Source organism: Polyodon spathula, chromosome 12 (genome assembly GCF_017654505.1).
Source record: "Polyodon spathula isolate WHYD16114869_AA chromosome 12, ASM1765450v1, whole genome shotgun sequence".
Taxonomy (NCBI): domain Eukaryota; kingdom Metazoa; phylum Chordata; class Actinopteri; order Acipenseriformes; family Polyodontidae; genus Polyodon; species Polyodon spathula.
Window position 1 is genome coordinate 12,719,249 of NC_054545.1, and position 20,906 is coordinate 12,740,154.

The following is a 20,906-nucleotide window of genomic DNA, read 5'->3' on the forward strand; positions in this document are numbered from 1 at the left end:
ATCCCCCATCATTTTTATTCCACAAATGGACACCACACTACTTTCAAACGAAAGCTCTTTTTCCTTTAAAAATATTCCTAGGAACCGGACTGTGCTTTGTAGCTTGTTGCTTTTATTTCAGTCTGGTTACGCATTTGCATTACTGAGTATCAGCCAGAGGGGCTGTGGAGTAGTGCAAGTCTGATCGATGGGACTCAAATGTATGCCAGCACTGTTACTAATTACACTGCTGGAATGTTCACTTATGTCGGTAATGACTAGACATACAAAAAGGATTAAGCACAGTGCAAGGTACACCTCAGGCTATGCAGACAGATAGCTTAAAAAAAAGTTGCTAACTGATATAACATGTAGAATAAAGAATTTACCAAATCGGAGGCACAATCTATTAGTGTCGAACTAATGTTCAACTTCCATATGCACCATGTAAAACATAATCTCATCTTTTGCAAAATGACACCAGAGATAGTGCATGCTCTATTTAATCTGCATTTGGACATTACAGAAAAGACCAGAGATTGACAATATGGACCACATTTTTTGTGCAGGGATCCTTTCTCAATACATCAACCTGCACAGTGCCATCTACTAGGACACAGAGCCTCTGCCATGTTCATGATTTTTCCCTTTGAAAACACCACTGCTTGGTCTGCCATCAGTATATACACTATTCCCCCTTTATTTTACATAGCACCTTTCATAGTGGACCACCATCACAAAGCGCTTTACAAGATACAAGACTAGGGTGTGTGAACTATGCACAGCTGCAGAGTCACTTACAACAATGTCTCACCCAAAAGACGGAGCACAAGGAGGTTAAGTGACTTGATCAGAGTCAAACAATGAGTCAGTGGCTGAGCTGGGATTTGAACCGGGAAATTCTGGTTACAAGCCCATTTCTTCAACCACTGGAGCACACAGCCTCCTATAACAATATAATCAGGAGCTATAGGACTGAGACTGGAGCTTTTACCTGTTGAGTCACCTGCTGAGCAGAGTGGAAAAAAGGCTAAGATTAACATTTAGGCTGTTAAAATATGTATGTTGTATAATGTTCAATTCATTGTTGTTACAGTCTGTGCAGTTATCAATGAGGTTATGTTCAACAATGTAAGTACTTGTCATGAGTTTTTGTTATTGCCTTTTAATACCGTCCATACATGCAGACAGTCCCTATATGGTCGGGACATACCCAATTTACAAGCAAAATGACCCACGTCCCAATGCATAGGAAGAAAGTCCAGATATTTACCCATAAAAAAAAATGCATATTCTAGTAGTTAGTGAAAACCACACGCTGTGCTCTTAGTGCGGCTGACACATCTGCTGATCACTAACTTTTACAAAAGTAAGGACGCTTCATTATTATTACTGTCATGATGATCAAACAAATCTATAAAAAATAACTGCATTTATCCTGCATGATGGCACATTTGGCAAATGTGTGATTCCTAAAGATTTTTTAGCAGTTGATTCAGTATAATAAATAAGGAACTTAGTGATTCTTTTAACTGTTTAAATTGTGTACTATAGATGTATCAAAGCTTACCATGTTGTTTTATTGTTTGTCTATTCTATCCCCCCCCACCCCCCACTGGAAATTTGACAAATCATACACTGAATATACGAGGGCAAACGAGAGCCTAACCATCTTATAACCTGTTCTGTGGTATAAAGGGCCACCTTATAACAAGGGAGCACTGTACATGGAAATAATGGGCTGGCCTTCCCTACCTTCCTAAATTACCACTCCCTCTAAACATTTTCTGATTAAACGTTCCCTGGTGCCTTATGCTACGCACTGTATAATTTCCAAATTTAACCTCCCTCCTCCCACATTCAGAGCAATCTGGACAGACCTTTTTCTGCCTGCGTACAGTACTACTTGGGCTTGTAGAACCCCAATTCATTGGTATGCTGCCAATGGAAATTAATTGAACTGATGTTAAATCACTTTCAGCTTGGTTCCAGTGACAGATGGCAAGACACAACCAGTACTTTTAAGGGGTTGGGTGAGTTCTAGAGGTCTCAGTCTTACAAATGGAGTCCATTAAAAGAGTCCATCATACATGACATTTAGGACAACTGGTTGCTTGTTATTAAATATATTTGTATAGTGCAGAAAGTGCACGGTGAGATGACAAAACGGGACAGTTGTAAACTGAGTTGTTTAGTACCAAAAAACCAAATACTGTATCATTTCAATAGCACTGAACCAACAAAGACAAAAAGTACTGTATTCTCCTATTATTGTAATTGCATTGTATGCTAACATTATCAAAAAGTTAAACTGCAACAGCAAGTTCACTGGCTGTTTTGCTTTTCTCACACTCACAATAAAACAATGCAATTATCATTTCTACAGTGTTTGAGTGAATAATCTATGCCAATAAAAATACACTATTACTACTACTACTACTACTGGCCGAGAGTCCCCAGTGGGAAGACCTGTATTCCCCACTAGTCCCGAGTGGAACTGGGGATCTTGGATGAAGAGTCCTCCATGGAGCCATCGCATCAGCTAATGACTTGGTCGCTGCATGCCCTTTCTGTGGTTAGTGAGTTGGTGTCTCATATTTATTTTTTTCTGCACCAGACTGCAGCCATTCTTCGTCCTCTTGAAGAACCTCCCATCCTCCTCATTTTCCTGTTTGTGGCTCCACCAAGGCGAGAGACTACCTATTGAATCTGCTCCTGGCTCTTGCTAGACCGGCCATCTGCAAGACCAGGAAGCGCGACATCACCGGGGAGGGCCTCTTTTACTGAAGAGCCATGTTCAGGGCCCTGGTCCGGTCCTGGGTTACATTAGAGCACAGCCATGCAGTCCACTGGTGACATGATGGCCTTTGTCGACCAGTGGGCTTTGAATGACGTGTAATGTACCCCCGCCCCCCCCCAGGAGTTTTTAAGAAGAATTTAACTAATTCAGCTTGTGGATGGAGAGAAGGAAGTGCATATTCATATGTTGATCACACTACACACTGCATTATGGCAAGTTTCAGTCAGTGTGAACGTGTTTATTTAGTAAATGTATTAATATACACGTTCTTAATTCTGTATGTCAAAAATGTTCTTGTGTGCTTTGGAAAAATGGAAATATATATATAATTTACAAATTGTATTAATGCGTGAGATAAGCAATGCTATGCATGAGAGAGTGAGATAACATTCAAATAGGTTTGTGAGACCTGACATGCCTGTTTTCTGAAATTCAGTCACATCATCATCACTCAAAAAATCATCAAAGTCTCCATGTGAAGTTCCAAAAGATCAGTTTCAGCCAAAATGCTTGCTGTGATCAAACAGGATGCTTCTCAATGGCAACTCTGTCATTAGCTGTTTCAAATGTTGTTTTGTTCATAAGCTTCAGACAGATCAGTGAACATAGATGCTTTGTTTTGGAGGACAGGTTATTATTTTGTCTGTAGTAGTTTTGTTCACAAACAGACAAAACATACTCCTTCTCCAAATAAAAACTACAAAAACGCAACTTTTTTGAGAACCTTTTTGCTTCTTTGTCGTGGCCTTCTTGCATCCCTATTCCAAGATTCTCAAAAGAAAAAAATACACTATTGTATCTGAGTTAATACACAAAAACAGTAAAAAATAAAATTAAAAAAGGGTTTTGTTATACATTTCTTGTTGTCCACAATTTAAGTAACAAAAACCCACATGCAAATAAAGAAACACATGCACTCTAGCAGGTACAGCAGCATATCAGTTTGCTGCTATAGTAAGGAAATGTCATATACTGTGACTAGCCATTCCTCAAATACTTTATGCGTCTTGCTTGAACCTTTTTTAAAAACAAAACAAAAAAAAAAGCCTCACCAATACAAACATTCTTGTTGCCCTCTGAGTATATATATATATATATATATATATATATATATATATATATATATATATATATATATATATATATATCTATTTGTACAGGTGGGGGGGAGGAAGCAGCAAGATATCATCTAATAGTATAATCAGCCATCAATATCTGGCTAGGGGGGGAGACAGCCCTCTGTAACATGAACCTTACATAAACCATAATCTCCTCTTTATTTCCCCTAATGAGGCAGGAGTTAAAGCAGTTGACCTGATCAGATTCAGATGGCAGCCCTAGAGGACCTAGCCCCCTGCTGCAAGCTTGGCCCGACACCCTTTGTTAGCTCCAAGTGAGCTGCGACCAGCCTGTGAACCATGTAACTAGGTGGTTTCCAGGTTAATGAAAAGTTGTAACTCCATCCCTAGTATCTCTGTGGAAGGAGAGGGCCCTGAGTACATAAGATGGGGAGTTACATTCCTGCCTCTGTCTGCTAAAAAAAACCTTAATAGATTGTTTGTAGGAGGAGGGACAACCGGGCTAATGATTTCAGCTCTTTCTATGAGGGGATGGAAAACCTTATGAGGTCTGGTTCCAGTTCGGGAAACAGTTTTTACATTAATGCTAACATTTTACACATTTTAAACCTGTAAGACTAGAACATAACTTACTGTATAATCAAACCATGAAAAAGACAGTGCCTTTTGTCAAAAGTCTAAATTAAGCACAGAAATCTGATTTAGAAAATTATGGCATTTATTATTTGCCCGGTAGTAATACAGTGGTCTGTTTGTATGAGATAAGTTTTAACTCAACGCAGAAATCTATTACTTACTATAATGAATATGCTTTACTTATTCTACAATATCAAAAGACAAAATATGATAGATATATAGTTTCTGTTATGATCCTGTGTATTTCATGTAACTTTTTTACACCCAAAATAATAATACAAATGTTTCTGATGCACCGCTTGCCACTAAACCAAATTTCCTAGAGTGCTTAGTCTTACATTTCCATATTCTTTTCAAATGTTTCAGTATGGTTTTTGTGAATTTTGTGTTCATTATAGGTGAGGGACTATGGCACCATGAGCGCTTTTCCCATAAAGCATCAAATCATGCCTTAACACCCCATTTCCTAGCAGTCCTCTGTCCTCTCTCAAGCAGGCACTGTCAATTGGTAGTTTTGTAAATCGTTAAAAGACGACCCAGTACATATTTATTACATGTTTTTGACCTAGCTGACCCTTTAACTTTTGGAGGCACTTCAGCACCCATAGGGAGTGAAGGTGAACTCACCACACCAGGCCTCTAGAGGTGAAAAGTATGAAAAGCTAGTGGATAAGCCCTCAGCAATACCTCCCCCCTGTTTGTTTTAATTATTATAAAAATTCAGAAAGGCAGCAAAATTCAGGTTGAAATATTTTCTGTATGATTTAGCTTTCTCCAAGTGCAACATGAATAATCATCCCCAGGGAACCACAGTGGCTCACCCAGTAAAATCACTGCCGTTTGGAGTGCATTGTGAGTCATGTGAATGTGGTTTGAATTATGCCAAGTAGTTGATCTTGGCTGGCCATCCTCATGGAGCGTTGTATTGGTCATTGCCTTTTACCAAGGTTAGAGAGGAAAGTTGACAAGGACTAGTTCTCCTCATTACACTTTAACAGGTACTATTGATCAGGCACTCCAACAAGTCCAGGCATAGAATTCCCAAGCTGGGTCGCTAAGTTGCTTGACAACACCCATTGTAGGATCAGGGAAGGGGAAATGGACAATTAACTTGACAGCAGAACAACCAGTTCCAAACGCCCTCTTCCACGTGATATTAATTGGGAATTTTAAATATATATAATATTTATATAAATATATATAATTTATTATTAGGGCTGTTCTGATTAACGGATTAAATCAGACCAATTAATCAACTAAAGAGTTGATCGCAAATTATTATTGTTATTTATTTATTTTTTTTACAAATTAATCACGCAGAATTTTATTTTTGTATATAAAATAAAATCAACCAATAGAAGATCTGCATTTTCTCAGTGGCACTCGAATCATAAGTGAGCGGAGGCAGGACATAAACGGTTGAAGGTATTCTCTAGGTTTAACCAATGGTAGAGTCAAAGATCTGCCCCTTGTTATGCAGGTGTAGAATCACGAGTGAGCAGAGGTGGGACATAAACCGTTGAAGGTATGCTCTGTTTCAGCTGATGGTCTTAGGAATTTTAACCAATGGGGAAAGTCAAAGATCTGCCCTGGTTGTGCAGCTGTCCAATCATTAATATGTAAAAATAGCTTAATTTTGCATGATATTGCTTTTTATGGAGACCGTTATTGAAAATTATATTAATGTCAAAGTAATATTTCGAATTGTTTTTTACAAATTAAAAAAACAATATGTCCTAAAATAAGTGAGACATGGTAGTCGATTTAGTTACTAACCAATTTTCAAGAAGAACTTTCTCAGAAAAATTGGATATTGTTAAAAAGAGGGAGGTGTACAACACAAATACCAGAACTGACACAGGAAGGGAAGGGATAGACTAGCCACTTCCAAAATTCAAATTATGAAAGGTACCTGTGCTTACCAGTAGCTGTCAATTAAAAAAATTGTAGTGCTGGAACTGTCTTTTGTTAAGTACAGAAAAGGTGATATGGAACAGCACTGGCTTCAGCAATCTAAGATGTCAAACGAGGTCAGCTCAAAAACATAAGCATTCCCAAAGTCACTGGCGAGCCACTGTAACACTTTTAGACAAACCTGGTTTGATGTTCAACTGGATGAGTAGAAGCGTAGTTATACAATACACCACAGTGAGCAAGTAAGAAAAAATCGTGAGGTTCTTAAACACTTGATTGATTCTGTTGTTTACCTTGGCAAGCAAGAACTGTCATTCAAAGGGCACGATGAAGGCAAAAATTCTTCAAACAGAAGTAATTATGTAAAAATACTTTCTCTGATTTCTGACTACAACAGCATGTTAAGCAACCACTTGTCAATAGCCACAGCATTCTTGGGTACCTCTAACAAGTTTCAGAACGGCTTAATTTCTTCAGTTCTCAGGTTCTGCTAGATGCAATAAAAGCAGAAGAACAAGAATCCAAGTTCGTAGCAGTAATGGTAGATGAAACAACCGATTTTGGAAACACAGCTCAGCTGTCTTGTGTTTTCAGGTATGTGACTGAAAGTGGCCCGAAAGAACGGTTGTTCCTTGAAAATGTGTTACATTTACTAAAATAAAAACAATAAAATAAATACTTTTAAAAAGACCAAATTCCCATTTTTTATACTAATATAGATTTTTTAAGTATTGCTATGCAGGACTGACACTATAAGACTGTTACTTTTATTAAAAATGTGGACGGATTATCAAATAATGACCATAAGTTAACTGATCAAATTAATAACTATATTATATATATATATATATATATAGACACACACACACACACAAAATCTTCACTGAGAATCAAGAAGGCCACAATTAGTCAGCCTTTTGGTATGAACATTTTTAATGTACTCTCAGCAGTCATACACTGCCAATTTATGGTAATGGTAAAAAAAAAAAAAAACACATTTAAAAAAAATCTGGTTAGGATTAGTTACCTTTTTAAATCATAAATTAAGCTTAAAAGGTCAGAGCTGGGAAGTGAAATAAACAGGCAAAAATGCATTAACAACATAAAAAAACACAGGCGGCAGGCTGGTATTTTTTTAATTTACCACAACGGCTGTAAGGCTTGACCTTTAGTGAGAAAATGTCTCTCTCCTTCCAGACAACGGGAACTCTCATTTAAAAAGGTTTCAAAATGTATTCAGATTTAGGACGGCTTCCCTTTGGAAAAGCCCTTTGATTCAGCAGCCTCTGAAACTCTCCTTCTCTGGCTATCTTATAATTTAGCACAGGACATTAAACTAAAAGCCAGTTGCTAATAAGGCTCTTTCACTAACCTCACTTCCAATAAGGTGTGCTCATTTCAAACTCTAAAACAAGGCTCAGAGCCCTTTAAGGGTTTTACTCACTAATGGATTTCAGCTCTTCTAGCGTATAGGAGGCTTCCAATTAGCTCCCATAACATGCATGTGCACAGCTGTTGCAGCAATCTCATTTTTGCCAATTCTGGCAAGAAGGTGACTTTTAGCTCTGCATGTATGATACAAGAATAGCTCCAAGAATCTGCCAGGTTGGCATGGTTTTACTTACTAAAAAGTAGCCTTCTTTAACCTTTCACAAATGAATTACAAAATGATCAGTCTGAAAAGCCGACCCCAACGAGAGACCACTGATGGCTCTACAGATCTCCCGGCAAGGGGAAGATCTTCTTCTAAGTTGTGCCAAGTTCCTGTTGGAATGATCTGAACTGAAGCATTCAATACTTCATCCAAACCAAACAGATCATTGTTTAGAGATTTACTGGATTTAATCGGTGCAGATAAAAAAAAAAAAGGTTTAACATCTTAAAGCTGCAGTGCTCCATAAAGAAACATAAACTGTTTCCATAGTTACATACATGATTTTTGCTGACTGACCAGTGTCTTTATATTCTAAAATATATTTTTTTCTGAAGGCACAACAGCTTGCTCCCCATTTTTAACTGTTTGCCATTGTAAGATAACATCAGGTTTGCTGTAAACTGTAGATGAAGCCTCTCACACACCACTGCTTGAGGGAAGGTTGCATTTACAAAGCTACGGTGTAAGAGTCTAGATAAAAACATGTTAGTGCATGTTGTGTAGCACTTACGTGAGCCCAGCTGTGGTTTATCAGGGTATAGGCTGAACAAATCAAACCCTAAGCAGCTCCACTCAGGTTTGTAGCAACATCTTTAAACTCTGCTGCTATGTGATCTGTTGTGTTTGGCCCACATATCTTGGATGCTTGATCTTGCTTCACCACTGACAGCATGAGCTATGTTAGTTACAGTCAATTTATTAACAGAAATGTAGAAGTAAAAGGAAAACAAGTAGCTTTCTATTATTAAAATAGTGCATAAAAAACAAAAGCATCTTTAAAAGAAAGTTGATTATCCACATTAAAAATGTTCCATTGATTTCTGTGAAACTAAAAATGAGATATAACACTGAGAAGTTTAATCTAAGGAATTTCTTCTGAGCAATTACAATGATTACAAAAATATGGATATTGACTGGGTCTCCACTGTAGCATACTACAGGGGAGTGTCTGTGATTGAAACCTGCCCTCTCTCAATGATCTTACTGGGGTTCACCTGTAATAAAAGTTTACCTTCAGCGCTAGGCAGTATATCACCCTGCACATTTTGGGTATATGATCTCTATTGATGTATGCACTTGCATCCTGTTGCTTCCTTTCTTTACTTTTTTTTTTTTTTTTGCTGGGCTAAACATTTCAAAGAGCCAGTCGCTGAGTTTAAAAGGCAAGCCAAGAAGTTTATTTACCAAGAAACTACTGCTGTAAATGACAGACGCACAGTAGAATTTATTGACAATCCCAGGATTTATGGAGGTCAATCCCAAGTCGTGCCAAAGGTCCTGTAGTGGCTTGCCAGAGACAATAAAGCTTTAGTAGAGGGCCATGATCTGTTTACTACGCTCCGTATGGGTGGGGTGTAAAGTTGTTTATCATTTTATTCCAAAGTATAGTGGTGAGACATCCGGCACTTGAGCAAGCTGAGCAGAGAAAAGACTTTTGGAGTCAAATTTTGAACAAACAAACAATGTAAAAAGATATGAAGGATTGTAAACCAGCACAACAACTAACACATATTTTCCCCAATATATAAATATTGTGAGAATGCAATCAAATTTGCACATGCCCACCAGACTTTCAGCTTGTCCATCTGGTATGAAAAAGAAGGCACTCACTAAAGTCTGCATTATTTCACAATCATCAGCAGAAACTTGTGCTCCACACAGAACGGGTGCTTTTAGAATTCTTCAAAGCCACATCTGGGTTTTGACTAGATAACATTATAGCTATTGATTACTGGTTTGGTAATTTAAGGCTGGTGTTCATTTGACCACTTTATTTAAACTAAATCAAGGTATGTGTGATATTTTGGTGGTACATTTGAAACATTAGGATACGTTTCTGGTCTACTGGACCAAAAAATAGTATAATTATGGGTTTTACATTTCCAGGGCTTGTGTTATTGTGGGATATTGTGAGCAATTTCTTTCTTACTTTCTGACAAATAACAAAAAAAAAAATGTTTATAGGGTTAATACCAATGCTTTAACAAAGCAACACTGGATCTTCCACGCCCAGACTCCAGATGGGACCTCAATTACACATCTCGTCTGGGGTCTGGCACCAGCTAAGTGATCCAGACACACACACACACACACACCAGGCTGGGGTTTTGCTTGAGAGAATAGACCAAATTCAAACTCCTGACTTGCCCCAGAGGTATGCGTGTTATCAACTGACCCCCCCCCACCCCCATTCTAAACTTCAGACCTGAACGAAAGTGAAAGGACTACAGAAAACATGAAAGCTGTAGCATGCCTTGTGACAGTCTGGTTACAGATAGACACCCAAGAGGATAATAAGTACTGTACACACACAGACACAGAGCGAACGCTGGTCAACTTCTGTTTAACTGAAGGAAGGAAACATACACAGCTGGAGTCAATTCTAAGCAAATTGATCAGAGTTTCTTTTTTATCTTTCTTGAAGGGGAACACTCTTGAACAGGAGATCCATTCGGGCCACCCATCAGATCAAGATGAACTTGTTTAAGCTGAGAATCAAACTGAATTACCACATGGAGTGCCTCCAAAGCCTAAGGCTTGTTACTAAGATCGCAAGTACTGTACAGTCAATTGTTTGTATGTTTTTTTTTTTTTTTTGGCTATGCTTACATATTGCTATCACTTCATAGGTCTAGTATTTTCCTATATGAAAAACAAAGATACCCCACATTTTTTCTGCAGCAGTAAACAATTAAAAAGCATACTACATTTTGATAAAAAGTGTCTTGATGAGTAAACATATTTTCTGCATAATTAAACAGGTGACAAAACACAAGTAACACCGCGCTCCTTCTGCTATTTGAGATGTTATAAAATGTTTAGATTTGTGTTAACCACCATGTGTCCTATAACTGTCAATGCATGAAACACAAATACTGGGGGAGTAGGCCCTTACGCTCTGATCATGTCCGTCTATTTGTCTATCACATTCTATATGAATCTTCATGAACTTTTTAAACCTTTGATTTTATACACGTTTTACAAATATTTACAGTGCGCAATTATGAGGGCCCTCCATATGTTCGTGCACTGGTTAGTAAAGATTTCAGCAGACTAACTCAGGCTGGCATTTTAAAGGGAGCTAATAAAACATGCTATCACAACAGACCACTTTTATAGCAGATTGAATTCTGCCAATATAAATTAGACACAGCAATAAAACACTTATTAGAAAGAACTGAATCCTGCTGTGGTTTCCGTAGAATCTTTAAATTGCCTCTGTTTCTGCTAGGTGTACAGCCTAACAAGCACCAGTTTAATACATATCATATTTTTTATTTCCAATCCTCACTTACAGTAGGCATGTTCTGTAATCTGAGTTTTATTGAACTGTAATGTTTACCGGTATATAACAGATTGTAACTATTAGGGTTGCCCACTGCCTCTGAATGTGTGTTAAAAGACAGCCTGACAAAGCAACAGACCTCAACAGATAGTTAACCATCCCAGAGTCTGCATGTTCACTTTGTACTGAATCTCCTGAGTTAGAACTTTAAATGAATTGCATTTTATGTAAATTGATCATTGGTCAGTTTATTTCTTACATATCTTACAGTCAAAAGTGTCTTCATCATTCTCAGACTCATCCTTTTAGGACTGTATCCCAAAGATATAGTACAAATTATTTTCATGTGTGTGTGTGTGTGTGTGTGTGTGTGTGGTGTGTGTCAGACCACATGGAATTTGACCAAATCACTGGATGCAGTGGTGTTGCAAACCCAGTCACTTGTGGTGTCCCCCAAGGATCTGTTCTTGCGCCCCTTCTCTTTAATATCTACATGCTTCCCTTGGGTCACCCCATCCGCCAACACAGCCTCATGTTTAACTCCTATGCTGACGACACCCAGCTCTATTTAAAACTTGACCCTGGTAGCCTCTCTGCCATGGTCCAGCTCACGGCTTGCATTTAAGACATTGAGGCCTGGATGTCTGCCAATTTTCTTCAGCTGAACACTAGCAAATCTGAATTCCTTCTAGTGGGATCTAAAACTAAACTTAAGAATCTAAATATAGCTGCCCTGAACCTCGGAAACTGTCTGCTGCTGCCTTCCCCCACAGTAACCTTTCCTTTGATGCCCACATCTCCACCGTGGTCAAATCTTTTTTCTACCATCTTCGAAACATCTCCAAAGTCTGTCCCCACCTTTCCCCAGATGCGGAAATACTCTGTCATACATTTGTCTCCTCTCAACTCGACTACTGCAACTCTCTATATGGTGGTCTCCCAGCACACACCATAAACCGACTGCAGCTAGTTCAGAATGCAGCTGCCAGGATCCTTACCAGATGTAAAAAAAATGTGATCACATCACCCCCCCGTCTTGCCCTGCTGCACTGACTACCTGTAAAGTTCAGGACTATTTTCAAAACTCTCCTGCTCACTTACAATGTCCTTCATCACACAGGTCCTGAGTACCTCCTCAACCTGCTGACCCGCTATGTCCCTGCCCGCAAGCTGAGGTCCTCCAACTGTGGACTGCAAGTTATCCCCAAGCAAAAGTGCACCACACCTGAAGAATGCTTGTTTAGCTTCATGGCTCTGACTCTTCATGGCTCTGTCGCTCACTTTAAATCAACTCTCAGGAACCATCTGTTCTCTCTTGCTTTCCATGCACTTTAAGTCTGATATCTGCTATTAGCTGCTGTGTTGCTGCTACTATTTCATGGATTATGTTACTATCATGTATTATACACTTTCCATTGTATTTAATGTACTATTTCATGTTTTATGCTGCTACAATGTATTATGCACTTTCCTCAGTATTTAATGTATTATGCTTTTTTTTTTTTTCTGTAGAGCATGTATTATGCATTTCTCTGTATTTAAAGTATTATGGATTTTCTTCTTGTTACTGCATCTTGTAAAGCGCTTTGTGATAGTGGTCCACTGTGAAAGGCTCTATATAAAATAATGATTGATTGATTGATTAAGTAACACAGACAACATAAATCAGTCAGGTATTTCTCAGTTCCCTTGCCATAGTTGTAACCAGCCTGGACACTTTCAGTTTTCACAGTTCAACTAGATTTTTGCTTATTCTACACAGTCCTAATAATATTATTTTACTATATTACTTTAAAAACATTAGTGTCTTGACTGTGCTGTGACGGGTATTCATTTTCTCCTTCACCTTCTGTGAATGTTGACTCTGGGCCTTCTTATTGAGCTCTGAAGACGTGCACATAATCCACTATAACTAGGCTTGCTAATTTTCGATTTTAATCGGTAAAGCTTGTTAAACGTCAAATTCCCCCAAAATATGAGTTCGACTGAAATAAGTTTATATAGGTCAAACGTCGGTAAAACCACTCGCTATTTTGTTTTCTTACCAAAAATAATAATTTAGAAATCATCTCTACACTGAATGGCTAGGGGTCGATGTCAGTCAACTCAGTGGTCCATTAATAGGCTAATGTCAGTCGTTTCATCCTGTTCTGTCAGATCTCGTTGGCTGAAGAAACACCAGAATGCTCTCATTCGTTGAAATGACTGTCAGTCGTCAACACCGACTGTGTGTGCACTTTCATTTGCCAATTACACCACCTGTTAAATTAACGGGTTAAGGTGTGGGTAAGCTTTTGCTATTATAGGTATATACATAGTTAGTTACTAGTTTGATTTGACAATGGGGTGCAAGAGGAAAATACTCAATAAGTATTGTGCACAAACCCTGATCGACGACTGAAGTCTCCGTGGCAGGACAAAGCGAGCCCGTCTGCCTTGCCTCCAGTGACTCTGGGTGCTGAAGCAGGAGAGGGGCGGAGCTCAGAATAATAAGGGCAAGTTAGTTCTGTTCAGCTGTCTGATGTTTTGTTCTGTGCATATTATTTTTACTTGTAAATATATGCTGTAAAAGTCTGTGTACATGTAATACATTTTATATGCTGCATTTTCTACAGTTTATTTGAGACAATTTTAATTAGTGTAGGAACTTTAGCTTTACAACATATAGCTTCGCTATGACCAAACGTTATTTCAATTACAATGTTGGTAACCATGGTTTTGTTGCACGTTGAATATGATAAAACAGTGTCTCTAAATGAGACATTTCTCAATGGCATAAAAAGTCTTTTTTTTTCTCTTTTTTTTTTTTTTTTTTTTAAATCACAAAAGTCGATTTCAGCCATGCTCTGCTTGAATTGAAAGTAAAGATTGAAAAAAAACAAAAAAAACCCCAGTAAATTCATTCAAAAATAAAAAGGTCGGTATTAATTGCTGATTTGGCAAAAAATCTAAAGCAAATAGTAGCAAGCCTAACTATAACACATTTATAGCAAAAACACTCCAACCTTATCAACTGTTCAAGCACACAGCAAGAAAATGATAAGGTGGGAGCAAGCCAGCAATCAAATCCAAATGCCAGACCAGCCTGAATAAACTTCTGACTAATCTGCCAGGAGCTGATAAGTAGTGTTATATACCAATCAATGTATCAATAAACAGATTACTGTTAACCTAGTCGGTGTAATTATAAGATACATGATATAACAGACTATTTCCTTGTAAAGAAAAGAAAAAAAAGGTTTTTTTTTTAAATTAAAGTTCTTTCTGGCATGGTGTGTTAAACAACATGGTGTAATATGACACGTGATTAACTGTGCAGTATCTAGTCCTGTGCAATGTAATAACCCTGTGCTTGCTCCTCTCACACACCATGAGGTCCTTGTTGATTAGGGAGATAAACAGAGAGCACATGGATCCCCTTTTGGAACTTTTCTAGAAGTCTTGGGGATTTTGTTCTGATATTCCAAATGTATTTGGACTAAATTCTGTGGTGGCTGTGCAAACGCATGTTCAACAATAAAATTGACTTTTATTATTTTACACCAGTCTCCTCTGTGGATCTTTGTAAAATAATTAAACCCCATAGAACCCAATCTGGACAATGACTAGTCTTCAACTTCAAGGAACAACAAGGACAACGCTTTACTTAACAGCAGTGTGAAAAAGTTTGGGCCCACTTACGAATGGTAGCATTACGGCCTTTTCTCATTATGAAAATGATTTTTTTTTCTTAACAGGTAACCACAAGCAGACACAAAAACGAAAAGGGCTTTAAAGACAAACTGCAAGAACATTTATCAACGTGAGTGTGTAAACTGATTCTGTGGAAAACAAAGGAAACCACAGATGACAGCAGACATTTTTTAGAACTGATGTTAGTTACCTGATAGAAAACCAAATACGATAAATGATCATAAAATATTGGAAGCGGGTCAAGATCTGTTTGAAAGCTGGCCACAGATCAAGTCTTACCTTGTTTTCACCACATCCAGGGGGTGCATCAGGCAGATCTCCACAAGCCCTGCAGATGTGACAGAAATGCATGTCAATATTTTATGGAAATCTAGAAGTTCATGCATCCCTGAAAAAGTCTAAGGTAAAACCGAGAAGCAAGGACATGGATAGCAGATGGATAGCAGCCAGCTTACTGTGGCATAATTGTCTTATTAAACTATGCATTTTGGAGTTCAATCAAGTCACTACTTTGGCTACCAAATTTGTGTTCTAATGATATATATATATATATATATATATATATATATATATATATATATATATATATATATATTTATTTTTTTTTTTTTTTTTGTCTTCTTTGGGGAAAAAAAAAAAAAAAAAACAGTTCTTATTTGGGGTTAGAAGTTCAGGGCAACTACTGTCCTGAAATAAAATAAAAATTTGTTCCCTGCTGTTTCTTCTTTTGACTATTGCTATAGCATTATTTTCAAACCAACCAAAGTGATTATGTTCTTATGAATCATTATAAAAAAAAATAATAACAAATACATAAATTATGAAATGAATTAACAAAAGAAGCAGATGCATTGTTAATAATAATAACAATAACAACAACAACAATAATAATAGTCTTGTAACGATAACAATAATACATCAAATTATTTATCGATTGGGACCCCACAATAACAAATCAATAATATTTTAATGAAATCGAATATTCCATGTTTTCTTTTTGAAATTGAAACATGCTTATAATCACATCAGGAACCTGGACCGACACACATAACTTCATTGGATTTAAGTGCTGGGTAAAACATACACAAAATAGACAGTTTTCACGGTGAAGAATGAATTTCACAGTCCGTGTCATGTTTTTCACGGCCATGAAATGGGTAGGGCCTTAGTAATGTTCTGTATAATTGTAAGCGAATCCACGTGGGCATTTTTGGTTGCCGCGTGGTATGTAGATTGACTAGGCCTATACATGTGTGAAAGAGATATTCTACGTATCTTGGTTGCGATGTGGGCAGCAAGTCAATTAATAATAAATCCACATCCATTTATGAAAGAGATATTATACATATTCAAGTATGGAGACAAAAAATAAAATTATCAACCAGAGCTGTTGCTGTTGAACGTCCCGATGCAGGAAAGGGTAAGCTACCTCTAATGTACTGTTTGGAAAAATAACAATATATTTGTATTCACTGAAGATAATGCAAATCTAACTGGCTATGCAAAGCCATTTCAAGTTTTGATTAAAATATGACAGCAAAAAGAGAAGTGCATCTCTGCAACCGCAGCACACTGGAAGGGACCGCTGCTTTCGCTAGCAGAAGCTGGGCCACATAATTCATAAATTGTAACCAACAGCAAAAAATGGAGAGATCGAATTATTTCCACGTGAATAGGCCATAATGTTAATGTAGTTTTTTGTTTTTTCTCCTTTGGACAGTGGGGTTGATTTTACCGTAATGTTTACACTGGAAATTTGTCAAATTTCACACAAAACAATTCAAAGGCTAGTGACGGCAGGAATATGAAAATTGGATTGTACTATATTTAAATGCCAATGTATTTATCAAATGTGTCTTAAAACATTGGGATTGTTTGAATTCATTTTTTTATACCATGCTCTATAAAAAAAAGACTTAATGTTCCTTTAAACTTTTTTCTTTAAGCATTTTAATTCGATAATGATCAATAATCATTGTTAGAATTTACACGATAATCCATGTCAACGTCAGGGTTCGATTTACAACACTAATAATAATAATAATAATAAAATATATTTTTGAAATACAAAGCATAGAAAATATATAACAAATTCCAGCTAATGCTCACGATTTGGCACAATTGGCAGTAGATACAATGATCATGAAACAAATAATTTGTTTACATTTTATAACAATATTGTGCTCATTTACAGTATAAAAGTACCAAAACATGTATTGTTAATAATATAAGAAAATCTATCATTTAGATCCATTAAAATAGGAAACATAAGATTACAGTTTGATAGGGAGTATTTACACACTCGTGAAATTTAAAGCAGAATTTCAAATTGTGGCGAAATGTAAAAAAAAAAATGCCTAAAGACAAAAACAAAAAAAAACAAAAAAGAAGAATGTGTCCATGACCATAAGGATTTCGTTGTGGAAGACAACAAAGGAAAGAAGGTAGAGCTTAAGTGTGCAAGTACTGTCGAGTTGCAATTCATATTGTGACAGAAAAAACGTCCAAGCAATTTGAAAAATAACCGAACACAGTAACAGTATATAAAAAGCGAAAGCTCAGGGAAAAAAAAAAAAAAAAAATTTTGGGGTGTCTCAAAAATAGATAAAAATAAGCACCGGAAAATGAAATTAATAAAAACCGAAAGAACAGAAGCCTTACTTCTAACCACCTTGCTTTGAAATGTAGAATTATCCCAAGCTGAAACTCCAAAAAATACAAAAGGGTTATGTTTAGGCAACCATCTTTTTAAAAAAATAGGCTGTTTGTTTTTGTGAGTATCATTGCATAGATTTATTTAAAAGAAATGGATACTGACAGAAAAAAAAAGTTTGGATTTAAAACCAGGACAAATAAAAGGTGGCTTCAAAGGTGGAATTACCAAATATTAACAGAACAAACCTTACCTGTCAACAGCAAACAGCATTCCCAGAAATCCCATCCCACAAGAAACTACATAGACTGGCCACTTTATTAGAACCTGTCTGCCCAATTGGATTTGACATGGTGCTGGTGTGGGAGCACGTCTGGTATACCCCAAGCCCCTTGATAACTCTGGAAGTCTAAACGAATGTCGTAGTTTACTTAAGTATCATTACGGATCAAGTCCATTCAACAATGCTGCGACTTGATGGCAATGGTAATTTGCACAGTAATGCACCTGTCCTCCCAGCTAGAATTGTGCATGAATGGTTTGAGGAGCATGACTGACACTTCAGGCATCTCCCATGGCCACCACAACCCCTGAATCTCAATCCAATTGAGCATGATTGTGATAAACAACATAAACAATGCATCTGTCATCACAATCCTCTGCTTACCTCTTTGTACCAATTCCTGAAGAGATTATCATTACTCGAGATACATTCCCACACCTTGTGGAGTCCTTGCCATGTTTTGTCAAAGCTCGATTTGGGTAAACAGTGGACCAACCTGTTATTAGGTTCAGGTCCTAATAAAATGTCCAGGCATTGTATATTGGGTTTGAAAAACAAATAAGTTCTCAAATATTCACTCAGCTATTAGGAGACTTGGATAACAACAACAACAACATCACAGTATAGAATGCTTTAAACATTTATACAACCAGTAAAATCCTTGGAAACCGAGACACATCCAATCATAGAGCTTGGAAACACACACTCTGTTCTGACAGGAGATTAAACGTGTGTGAAATATGAATTACTAACCACCAAAGTTGAACAGCTCATGAAAAACCACAAGACAGCAACATTTGCTTCTTTAAAAAAATTGCACATACAGTACACAAGATGTATATAGCGAATGGAAGCGGGTAAGGTTTGTGGAGTAATTGCATTATCTATTACTACTTTAAAATCAAGTAGTAAACACCTTTTGCTTAAACGTTAACATATATATATATATAAAGGTATATACACACACATACGCACACAGACACCTTTTAAGGGCTGTTAATAGAAATAGGAAAAATAGTTTTTGTCACTGTTTTCAAAAGTTTACCACAGTAATTAAATTTCTCCCCTTGGTTATACTATGCATTTACCAAACAATTATTTACCATTATTTGCCATGTTTTTTTGTGGGTTTTTTTGCTTCACCATGCTTTCACAGTGCTTTATTACACTTTGTTATGCTTTTACTGTTGTCAGTTTTCTAAAGGTAGGGCAAGCAGGTTTCTAGGGAGAGGACGATGGTGTCTTTATGGCTTAAACTATATTCAGGAAATGCAAATATTAGTTAACAAGTTTATTTTTCTGAGATTTAGTGTAAGATTAAAATACAGCATAACAACTTTAAATGAAGTGATACCTGTAGGCATTAAGCTTACAGTGGTTACAACCATCAATAAGGAACAAAGTTCCAGTATTAATCAAGCAACACTATTAATAGGATTTGAAACGATCAAGGTCACAAACTAAAAAGGTAGGAAGCCTAGAAGAAACACACTAACAAAAAATGTTAAATATTCAACAATAGCAGTCAATATTGTTAGCAGATTCTAGTAATTCAGTAACTGGAACCAACTTCAAGTCAAACTGCATTGCAATTAATAGTGTGTGCAATGACATGGTGCAGTGAGATGTTCTAAAAAAAAAATTGTAACAGGTGGCATCTTCAAACAAACCATCTATAGATTTGGTTAAGATCCAAGAAAAATATATCCTCTATAATGTATGCCAAAATGCCATTTTAAACACAATCTATTTTTCTGGCTTTTAATTTTAAGTCAATTAAATCACAATAACATTTGGAGAACGTCTATGAATTAATCATCACTACCAGCAGCATTCTTGAATTAATCATGCTTCAGTAAAATGTTTTTTTCTTTCTTAGCCTTTGACTCACTATGATACACACACACAGACACACACACACAGACACACACACACACACACACACACACACACACACTAAAGGATCAAGATACATCAATAATATACAGTCTCGGATATTTAAAGTAGGTGGAATAACAGCCTATTAAAAAATAAACTTGTCCATGCAAACATTAACCACACTTGGTCCAATAGCTCTGAAGATATTTCTACAGCCCAAGCAATCAGTCTCAGAAGTAGGTCACATTATCCTGTAGTCTAGATTGTAATACCCTCAAAGCATGTGTACTACTGGATAATGTTTTCTCAAGATTTAACAAAAAGTGTGTCACACAGTTCATACATACATGCAAATGTATCCTACAGTGTAATAGGAAAATCTATCCCTTGCAAGCAGTAATATAGGTTTTATTAATAAGCAGGGACTCTCATACCAACAGTAATAGTACAGTTGCAACTGGGTACATTCAGAGACCGGTCCACTGATAATTGTGTCTGCCCTTTGCTGACAGACAGTTTACTTTATCAAATAAACAATACCACTCTTTTGTGAGGGCAATCAAAAAATTAATTTAGCTGAGCTTTTATGAAATGCATCAACTTTATCACATAGCACAGTCAGGGATTATAGTACCATGTACGTCATGATTTGCATTAATCACATCACATTTCTGATCTGGATCTCCTTTGTCCTGCAATAATCCCTGACAGGATAAAACATTACCACAGTTATTAAATGAAATGTGATGCAAATCCCCCCCCCCCCAAAAAAAAAAAAGGTGCTCCTTTAACTTAAATTGAGAGGTTCCTTCACTAGCCAATCATGCTGAAGATAAGATAGGACATGTCTTGTTTAAAATAATAAGCATATCAGCAAAATAAATTCTAAATCAGAGCTACCAGTATGAACAATACGTTGATTTTGACCATGACATATATCAACAGCATGTATAGAAAAGAATGAGAATTTAAATGTTTAATCACAGTCTGTTAAATGATTCTCCAGATATATGCAACAATGTAAGTGAGACATACAGACCGATGGATAAAC

The 20,906-nt window shown here is 36.9% G+C and overlaps 1 protein-coding gene across 1 annotated transcript in view; it reads right to left on the reverse strand.

Moving 5' to 3' along the window:
* slc25a21 (solute carrier family 25 member 21) overlaps positions 1-20,906 on the reverse strand; it is a 167,732-nt gene that overhangs the window by 58,380 nt on the left and 88,446 nt on the right. The window contains exon 3 of the mRNA XM_041266095.1: positions 15,321-15,369. Coding sequence (XP_041122029.1) covers positions 15,321-15,369 — 49 coding nt within the window. The remainder of the gene's footprint in view (positions 1-15,320; positions 15,370-20,906) is intronic.